The sequence below is a fragment of the Patiria miniata genome, unplaced genomic scaffold (genome assembly GCF_015706575.1).
Source record: "Patiria miniata isolate m_02_andy unplaced genomic scaffold, ASM1570657v1 HiC_scaffold_3, whole genome shotgun sequence".
Lineage (NCBI taxonomy): Eukaryota > Metazoa > Echinodermata > Asteroidea > Valvatida > Asterinidae > Patiria > Patiria miniata.
In genome coordinates, this window is record NW_024037069.1 from 41,906,800 (window position 1) to 41,917,501 (window position 10,702).

The following is a 10,702-nucleotide window of genomic DNA, read 5'->3' on the forward strand; positions in this document are numbered from 1 at the left end:
TAGAAATGGATTTATATCGTGTACTTGGTGGTGTTATTCACAACGTGCAGTACGTATTTTCGCAATCATTCGTCCACGCCTTCTTTAAAATATTCATTTCCTTTCCAATTTGTTCTTATTAATATGAAATGTGATACTGCATGTTGTCTCGTTAAGATCGTAACAGTTTAATTAAAATACAATCGTATTTTCGTAACTCATGCCATGCTCGCGCAACGACGAATTGATTCTGTTTTTACCCCCGACACCGCATACAAAAACAAATGCAAATATAACACACAGGAAAGCACCAGACTATTCCTCATTTGCATACGTGTTCAAAAATCTTGCACATGCAAATGATCCAATACCAGGGTGCGATAGCAGGTAGTGGAGGGCGCGTACTGCTCAAACCCTGGGGACGAGGTTGCCGCCCCCCCCCCCCCACCCACCCTCCTCGCCTGACTGCGGAGTCCATGTCAGCCGTTCTAACCACATAATTGATTTTACGGAGGTCCGGTGAAAAAAAAACCCTGTCAATCCTCCAACACGGATGAAATGGATCTGAGACCTAATGACCTGAGAACTAATCGGAGCGAAGTCGGGACGCCAGACGAGGTAGGGACCGTCTACCATATCAGAAAGCGCACATTGTAAACAAAGCATGGACTCATGGGCGTCGCCAGGATTTTTTGTAGAGGGGGCAAAGCACATTTTCCCCCCAAAATCCCTATAATTTCCAACAATTTCCCGATTTGTCATTTTTTCGAGGGTGACCCCCCCCCACCAAATTAACAACAATATGATTTCGCGCCTCTTTGCTCCCCCCCTTTTTCTCTCTTTTTTGGGTTGCTTGTCCAGAGGGGGGCAAGCGCCACTCCCCTTGCCACCCCCCCCCCTCGCGATGCCCATGAGCGTGGTGTCATTAGGCCTATTGAACAACCAGCAACCCCCATCCCCCAGTCCCCGGCCAAAACCCTGACTATGCCGCTGACAAAGGCAAGGTTGGGGTTGTCGTGATTCAGGTTGACATTCTCATAAACATGTCGACAATTAACGTTCTTTGATAATGAAATCGTACTCTTTTAATGACCTCTTTCCCTTTTAACCCTATTATACCAACACTTCGTTTTAACGGAAGCCATCTTGAAAGGGGGCATGCGTTGCTTTACACATTTTGTAAACTGCGTTGGAACAACAAAGAAGCCAAGGTTGGTGATTATATGATACGCAAAGACTACACATTCGGTGTTTTGCAATTTTACAACAAACACCCGATGCTGTTGTTTGAGGAAGCAGACACGGCAAACACAAATCAAACAAACTCCTTTAGTACACCCGAATAGTCAGTTTCAAAGTTAGAGAAAAACATATCAAGTTGAGGGGGTTTACACTAAATGCGCATCTCTATTCATCGTATTTTAGTCTGTATAATACTACACCAAACGAAAAAAATAACATCATTTAAAAAGAAAAAAATTGAAGTGAACAAAACGTTAAATCGATTATCAATAAAGAAAATACCCTTCACCTTTTTTAAATGTTCACTTTGACTGTGCAGTCATCTGTCTCAAAAAAAAATGTTTCAACGACATTGTAACGATGGCAGATGATCTACTTAAAAGAATTTACAGCAGAAGACCTCTTGCCAATAGGAAGGTCTTGGGGTGTTGGGAAAGTAAGGCTGTGCGGCGGCCTTGTTGAAGCACTCGCACATTGTGTAATTGTTGCATGGCATCATTCTAGCATCCCTCTCGGTGTCTCTGGTCAGACCCCAACGCTCATCTCTGGCGCCCAATTCATACAGCTTCGCCAGCTGCTTCAGGCTGCATAAGACGCCTCCACGACTCTTACAAAAGCTCCTGCCTCCGTTATAATTGAGGTTGTACGCCGACATGCACACCGAGTACACACTTGTGTCCTCATCTGAAGAATGCAAGGAATAGAAAAACTAAAGTTGTCACCGCATGGGTACGGGGGTTTGGTTTATTTGGGGATGTAACAAAACAGTGCACACGTTAGCTATAAAGTAAATGGCACTCGTAATTCTGTTTAGCACACTTGTTAACCTATACCAAGTTTTAACTTTGTGCATTGTACTGTGGTCGATGCGGTCTTAGTGTGCATGACTTTGGGAGACTTGCGATTCGTGGTCCAAAGAACGGATTATACCATCAACTTTAAGATCTGGTGCATAATTGAGGAATATATTCATGTTATTTGACACTGTTTCTGAAAAATGGACGGTTATCTTAGAAGGTGTTGTTTATGAGTAAGTATAACGCACAAAAGATTTCATTCATGCCTGACCATACACCCTGCAAAAAAAAGTCCCATAGAAACTAGTGCTAAATGCGCATACTTTAAAATTCTTTTAAAAATACTCAGAAATCTCACAGGTATTCAAGCTGCACAGAAAAATGATGATCAATGTGTCATCTTTTCATTTTCTTTTCATTTTTTGGTGGGTTGACCATTGACTTTTTCGAGATATTCTCACCCAAAGAAGACGACCCCTATTTTCCCCAAAGCGGAAAAGTAGCCATCTTGAAAAACGATCCCTCCACAACATGGCAAAATACCGCTACTTTCGAGCCCAGTAGCATCCAAAATGCTCAGAATTGGAAGCCCCAAGTCCGGGCCAGAGGTTCATCACCATATCTCTTCAATTCCCCGATTTTATGGGTCTCAAAACTCTCTAATAAGGGTATAACTTGTATTCATGAGCTCGGCGGACGAATTGTTGGCCTATTTACAGGCGTGCACCCATAAGCACTATCCTCCAAGATGGCCGCTACGCACAGGGTCTTTGCAACCAATCGCCTGTGTGTGCTGCCCTCTATTGAAAACGCAGAGTCCAGGATGAGGTAGTTATCAGGTGTTTATTTTCATGGAGTATGTAAAGAGCTTACTGTATGTTGTCCATTGCGGGCAGTTTTTGATCACGGCTTCAGTCTTCAAAGATGTCACGGCAAAAACGGCAAGGAAAACGATGACGGACTTCATCTGAGTGTAAAAATGTTATGCAGAATGGTGCATTAATGACAAGAGCAGGGACGGCGGAATGCTTTTCAAACCGGGGGACACACCAAAAAGGGGCACTTATCCAGAGAAAGGGGCACCTTCCGTCGGTGTGGAAGTGAGAGCCCTACGGCCTCCGCAATGGCGGATTCAGAACACTTTTTTTGGGGGGGGGGGCAAACAATTGTGGTTCTGAAAAAAGTGGGTCCACAAATTCACGGCGAAGGGTTCGGGGCCCGCTTAAGGACTCCGAAAAAAAATGGATTCTAGATGCTCTGTGGTGCGATGTGAGGCAATTTCTGACCATTTTAACCAATTTCTTCTGAGGAAAAGATGGTGGTGCATGTAGTGGCTGCCTGTTTGTGACGTCACTAAAAAGTGACCATTGTCTTTATCACGAGAGGGGCACTGTTGCTGGTGGCCAGCTCAGTGACCATTTTATTTACCTGAGGAGGAGCACTATTATTTCTAAAGGCCAGTTTACATTGTGTCCCTTTGAAAGTCTGGAGGGGGAGTTCCGCCCCCCCCCAGCCCCCCCCCCCCCCCCCCGTTTGCCGCCCCTGGAGGAGAGATCTCACTTTCCCTTATACTAAAATCTGGATATAGGTGTAGGAACGTATCAGGGCGGATATTATGTTTGTCAAGAGAAAACAGGATCTGCAGAGAAACACTTACGAATTTACGGTGCACTAAAAGACGTGCTGTTTAAAGAATTCCGTAAAGTTATTTTGAGGCAAATTGCACAGGTTTGATCTATCTGTCATATAAAACTTCCAGAATTTGATTCCTTGGTTCGATAACTTGCAAGCTGTATACCCTTCTTAAACATGAAATGGACAATTATAGTGTGGGGTTTTTTTGGGGGATAAATTCGCCGTATTTGCGCTCAGTGAACACTCTTGAAAACTTGGGATACTGAAGCATTCATGTTGCACCCAATCTACTTTAAGGTGCGCAATTCATGTATGCTCCCTCTAATCACGGCATGCGTTAATCCACAGACTGTTCAATAATGGTTATAAGCAACTTCAACATAGAATTTTCGGCGATCGTGTAGTGTAGGGCCCCTGTTTTGTTCCGATCAAATTATCGAGTCAAGAGTGTTTTTTATGAATAAAAAAATATATATATTTTCAACCAGAAGCAGACCTCTCTCAATATAATGACACCTTTTCTTGTCATTTTTTAACAGTTTCTTGGGGTAGAAAATAACGATTTTCCTACGCGCTTTACGGTTGGTGCCGTGCGATTCAGCGCGCATTGCGAGCTCACGGTACATCGCGCGGTGTCACCATCTTTATGTTCGTGTTGCGTTTTGTCGTTGTCATCCTCTTTACCCCCAAATTTTCCTCAAAACTTCAAAACCCTGCCCTTTATCTATGACATACCTGTATGTTCTTAATGTCGCCAACTAGTCCGGTAGGTCAAATAATTTAAAAGTGGACGTTGTTCCCTTATAGGAACCGGGCCCGTGGATACACGATCGCCATTCGACACTTTTCGGCCAATAGCCGAAAAAACGTGTCCCCTCCGCTACTGCCTCTGAGTATTTTCCCCCAACGACTACTACCCCTACCTTTGTCGTGCTTTTATGTCCTCGGCATCAAATCTAAGATCACAATTGCAGGTGATGGTGGTCGGCTGTTTCTCTGTCCGAGACGTGCGCAGGACTGATGGCTGGCTTGCATGAACAGTGGAATATAAAGGTAGCTAGCATTGTGAGGAGAAGCCCACTACCCGCATTATACAAACTTAGACTCAGTGGCTGCATCGAAAGCAAGGTCTCAAGGTCCAACTGGCGATTAAGCGGCTTGCGCTACAACAGTGCCACCTGCTTTAATATTGTCGTCGTAAGTCAAACGCCTTATAAGTCCAAAAGTTCGGAATTAAGAGGCGTCGGATAAGCCTTTTCGGAGTTCCTACTGCGCATTCATAACCAGTGACAACGCGCATTGCTTGTCTCAAATGGCCTTTGACATCATCGCGCCACTGACTTTACAAAAAGGCTGTTTGTACATTGTGGGTACTGTCAAAGGGCATTTGAGACAAATAATGTGCGTTGTCACAGGTCACGAATGCGCGCAGTTGAAACTCCGAAAAGGCTTATTTATGAAGCGTTGTATGTATGTGTTCGGCTTCATAGCAAATTGTTAGAAATTGGTACAACCTTAAAAGCCGAAATAAATTACAATTTGATTCAATCATGTAAATCGAGCAGTGAAACGTTCACTGAACTGAGGACCTTTCGAGAAAAGTTAATATAACAGAAAAAAAGACAGTTGTAAACACTTTAGACAATTCTAAACACTTTCTTGCTATCTCCTCATGCTAAACATGTTAAGCACGTGAACATGTTTACAAACTGATAGCAAGAAAGTGTTTCGAATTGTGTTTCGAATTGCACGTTCCTTTACATGGAAGCCCTGTGAATCGGAGTGCCGTGGCCTCGTGGTCTGGAGAATTGAATTCGTGGTCTGCCGGTAGTTCAACAGGCTGTGCGTTCGAGACCAGCCTGCTGCTATGGTGTCTGTGCCCTTAGAAATGTATTGGGAACGTTTCATTCGCCCAATTGGCAGGGTAATAATGATGTAGCGCCTTGAGCACCAATAATGGCTGATGCGTGGGCTTTACAAATACCCATTATTATGACCCCTTTTAATTTGTCTGGGTTTGATTTCCAACCGACCTTATTTTCGACTCCCGACTCGGGAATATTTGTTAACGTCGACCCATGCTCGGATCCAGGGAGGCCGGGGTCCAACTTCCTTGAAATTCCTTGAATATGATGCACCCCCCCCCCCACCCCCCACCCCCCTCGCTGTGACACCCCAAACATTAATACTTGTAAGAATATCAGCCTGTGCACAAAATACGGACAGATCCAGCTTGGTTAGGGGGTATTTGTACACTTTTCTGTAATACAGTGTTAATAATCGTCCGATTTGAACAGCGCCCCCATTGAAAGTATCGAACGAGCTCCCCCCCCCCCCCCTCCACCGACTCCTCCCCCCCCCCTCCCCCAACACACCTATTGATTTTCGGAGGCAAAGTGCCCGGAGAAAAAAAAACAGTACGTTTCAGCCCCTGCAACCTTGTTTATTACTAACCGCTCCCCCCCCCAAAAAAACAAAACAACAACAACAACAACAACAAAGAAGTGAACGTTTTCAATGACCTTGCATTCGGTTCAGAAAAAGACGGCCAATTCCGTCACCTGTACATTCATTTACGCAAGACAAAAGTATACCTTTTCGCGCAGAGTTCTGGAATACAATTTCGTGAATGTGCAATCGAAAGTACGTTTTCCGCATTAAAAATAGCACATTACGTCACAGAATTCCAAACCTGATACCAAAAAGTGAAATAGAATGGGGAATGTTTGAAATCGCCCTCTAAAAGCGAAATAGAAGTCTTGTAAACGAATCTGAATGGACATAAACGAAAGGTGCTGCTTAATCACTTAATTGATTGAACTGAAATGGAATCGAATGCTCTGGTAGCGAAAATGAAACGCGTGTTCAGAGCGATTCTCAAATTCTTACGTAAATGAATGACCGATTTTCAGAAGTGAATGAACATTTCAGGAAATTGGCCAGGAAAACCTATATTAATTTCATTACTAGAATGAACGATAATTTCGCATTTTGTTCGCGATATGAGAAGCGTAAAATTCAGTGCGGCATAGAAATGAATGATTAAGGAGAAATTTTATACAATGGCACCCTGGGGACTGAACAAAATGAAATCAGTTTTTTTTAGTTTATTAGGACACTAATCTTTGCAAACTATTATTTTTAATATTTAAATAAACAAAACTCTGTGTGTATTGAATGTTGGGTTGATTTTACCCGTTTTAACATTAACACGTGTCTGTGATTTGTCTTGTATGCAATTGTAACGTCTATCTTTAGGACACTGTAGACCTTCACAATTTTCATGAATGAGGAAAGTACATTTTGCTGTGTTCTGCAACTGGCGAAAAGTATCATCATTTATGATGGATTTGAGAATCAAAATAATGTACTACTACATGTACTGTATGCGTCACCTTGAATTGGATCGGACTATTACCCTACTTGTGTGTGTGTGGCAGTTCGTACACACCAAAGAGACCCTATTGTTGACAATCATTCGTCCATGAAGACAATCCAACAGTACCTGCTACATACCTTTTGCTGAACAGTTAAGGAACTCTTTTATTCATATGGAATCAAACACTTACTTTTCCTTAACGTCCTAGCATTTGCTAGTTTTTATGCACACGACCCAATGACTAATTGGGGAACCACCAACATAGGGCTGGATAGCTCAGTTGGTAGAGCACCGGAACGCTTTGACTTCGCAAGTTCAAGCCCCGCTCCAGTCAAGTTTGTTCAACTTTCCAATCGTTATAATTTACCTAGTCAGTTTCCTACCAGACCAGGTTTTTTACACGACCGAAAACGGGCGGGATCCACATGCAGTGTCCTATTTCCGAAAATGCCCGAAGTTTACCGAATACATTTCGTTGACAGTCGGATATGTTCGCAAAAGTTCTGGTCCCCGGGCGAAGAATGTCTCACACGCCTGTCATGCCTGTGGTTAGTTTAGAATATTTTCAGTTCATAATTCACTGCTTGCATTTAAAATTTCAATGCTGGGCGTACTACTTATGTTTTGTTTTATATGTTCATTTGACGCTCGACAGACGAAGTAGCATTGAAACCGAGGCTATCAGTGCTAAGCCATTGCAGGCATTGAGGACTTTCTCTTGTTTCAATCCTCTTAAAAAAAAAATACTCGAAGCCATCTTGAAAGGGGGCATGCGTAGCTTTACACATTTTGTAAACTGCGTTGGAACAACAAAGAAGCCAAGGTTGGTGATTATATGATACGCAAAGACTACACATTCGGCGTTTTGCAATTTTACAACAAACACCCGATGCTGTTGTTTGAGGAAGCAGACACGGCAAACACAAATCAGACAAACTCCTTTAGTACACCCGAATAGTCAGTTTCAAAGTTAGAGAAAAACATATCAAGTTGAGGGGGTTTACACTAAATGCGCATCTCTATTCATCGTATTTTAGTCTGTATAATACTACACCAAACGAAAAAAATAACATCATTTAAAAAGAAAAAAATTGAAGTGAACAAAACGTTAAATCGATTATCAATAAAGAAAATGCCCTTCACCTTTTTTAAATGTTCACTTTGACTGTGCAGTCATCTGTCAAAAAAAAAATGTTTCAACGACATTGTAACGATGGCAGATGATCTACTTAAAGGAATTTACAGCAGTAGACCTGTTGCCTTGAAGGAGGTCTTGGGGTGTTGGGAAAGTAAGGCTGTGCGGCGGCGTTGTTGAAGCACTCGCACATTGGGTAATCGTCGCATGGCATCATTCTAGCATCCCTCTCGGTGTCACTGGTCAGACCCCAACGCTCATCTCTGGCGCCCAATTCATACAGCTTCGCCAGCTGCTTCAGGCTACATAAGACGCCTCCATGACTCTCACAAAAGCCCTTGCCAACGTGATAATAGAGGTTCTTCGCCGACATGCACACCGAGTACACACTTGTGTCCTCATCTGAAGAATGCAAGGAATAGAAAAACTAAAGTTGTCACCGCATGGGTACGGGGGTTTGGTTTATTTGGGGATGTAACACAACAGTGCACACGTTAGCTATTAAGTAAATGGCACTTGTAATTCTGTTTAGCACACTTGTTAACCTATACCAAGTTTGAACTTTGTGCATTGTACTGTGGTCGATGCGGTCTAAATGTGCATGACTTTGGGAGACATGCGATTCGTGATCCAAAGAACGGATTATACCATCAACTTTAAGATCTGGTGCATAATTGAGGAATATATTCATGTTATTTGACACTGTTTCTGAAAAATGGACGGTTATCTTAGAAGGTGTTGTTTATGAGTAAGTATAACGCACAAAAGATGTCATTCATGCCTGACCATACAGGGTGCAACCCTGCAAAAAAAAGTCCCATAGACACTATAGTGCTAAATGCGCATACTCAGAACTCTCACGGGTATTCAAGCTGCACAGAAAAAAATGATGATCAATGTGTCATCTTTCATTTTCTTTTCATTTTTTGGTGGGTTGACCATTGACTTTTTCGAGATATTCTCACCCAAAGAAGACGACCCCTATTTTCCCCAAAGCGGAAAAGTAGCCATCTTGAAAAACAATCCCTCCACAACATGGCAAAATACCGCTACTTTCGAGCCCAGTAGCATCCAAAATGCTCAGAATTGGAAGCCCCAAGTCCGGGCCAGAGGTTCATCACCATATCTCTTCAATTCCCCAATTTTATGGGTCTCAAAACTCTCTAATAAGGGTATAACTTTTATTCATGAGCTCGGCGGACGAATTGTTGGCCTATTTACAGGCGTGCACCCATAAGCACTATCCTCCAAGATGGCCGCTACGCACAGGGTCTTTGCAACCAATATCGCCTGTGTGTGCTGCCCTCTATTGAAAACGCAGAGTCCAGGATGAGATAGTTATAAGGTGTTTATTTTCATGGAGTATGTAAAGAGCTTACTGTATGTTGTCCATTGCGGGCAGTTTTTGATCACGGCTTCAGTCTTCAAAGATGTCATGGCAAAAACGGCAAGGAAAACGATGACGGACTTCATCTGAGTGTAAAAATGTTATGCAGAATGGTGCATTAATGACAAGAGCAGGGACGGCGGAATGCTTTTCAAACCGGGGGACACACCAAAAAGGGGCACTTATCCAGAAAAAGGGGCACCTTCCGTCGGTGTGAAAGTAAGAGCCCTACGGCCTCCCCAATGGCGGATTCAGAACACTTTTTTTTGGGGGGGGGGGCAAACAATTGTGGTTCTGAAAAAAGTGGGTCCACAAATTCACGGCGAAGGGTTCGGGGCCCGCTTAAGGACTCCGAAAAAAAATGGATTCTAGACGCTCTGTGGTGCGATGTGAGGCAATTTCTGACCATTTTAACCAATTTCTTCTGAGGAAAAGATGGTGGTGTATGTAGTGGCTGCCTTTTTGTGACGTCACATTGCGAGCTCACGGTACATCGCGCGGCGTCACCATCTTTATGTTCGTGTTGCGTTTTGTCGTTGTCATCCTCTTTACCCCCAAATTTTCCTCAAAACTTCAAAACCCTGCCCTTTATCTATGACATACCTGTATTTTCTTAAATGTCGCCAACTAGTCCGGTAGGTCAAATAATTTAAAAGTGGACGTTGTTCCCTTATAGGAACCGGGCCCGTGGATACACGATCGCCATTCGACACTTTTCGGCCAATAGCCGAAAAATGTGTCCCCTCCGCTACTGCCTCTGAGTATTTCCCCCCAACGACTACTACCCCTACCTTTGTCGTGCTTTTATGTCCTCGGCATCAAATCTAAGATCACAATTGCAGGTGATGGTGGTCGGCTGTTTCTCTGTCCGAGACGTGCGCAGGACTGATGGCTGGCTTGCATGAACAGTGGAATATAAAGGTAGCTAGCATTGTGAGGAGAAGCCCACTACTCGCCTTATACAAAATTTAGACTCAGTGGCTGCATCGAAAGCAAGGTCTCAAGGTCCAACCGGCGATTAAGCGGCTTGCGCTACAACAGTGCCACCTGCTTTAATATTGTCGTCGTAAGTCAAACGCCTTATAAGTCCAAAAGTTCGGAATTAAGAGGCGTCGGATAAGCCTTTTCGGAGTTCCAACTGCGCATTC

At 43.4% G+C, this 10,702-nt stretch overlaps 2 protein-coding genes across 2 annotated transcripts; both read right to left on the reverse strand.

The window, feature by feature from the left end:
- Positions 1-1,016: 1,016 nt before the first annotated feature.
- LOC119737667 lies at positions 1,017-4,916 on the reverse strand. Its single transcript, XM_038212161.1, has 3 exons — positions 4,577-4,916; positions 2,892-2,985; positions 1,017-1,905 (listed from the first exon to the last, which is right to left on the reverse strand). Exons 2-3 carry the CDS (start codon positions 2,983-2,985, stop codon positions 1,598-1,600), a joined length of 402 nt encoding a protein of 133 aa, XP_038068089.1. The 5' UTR covers positions 4,577-4,916; the 3' UTR covers positions 1,017-1,597.
- Positions 4,917-7,711: 2,795 nt separating this feature from the next.
- Positions 7,712-10,702, reverse strand: LOC119737668. Its single transcript, XM_038212162.1, has 3 exons — positions 10,346-10,702; positions 9,547-9,640; positions 7,712-8,569 (listed from the first exon to the last, which is right to left on the reverse strand). The coding sequence occupies exons 2-3, from the start codon at positions 9,638-9,640 to the stop codon at positions 8,262-8,264; spliced, it is 402 nt and encodes a 133-aa protein (XP_038068090.1). The 5' UTR covers positions 10,346-10,702; the 3' UTR covers positions 7,712-8,261.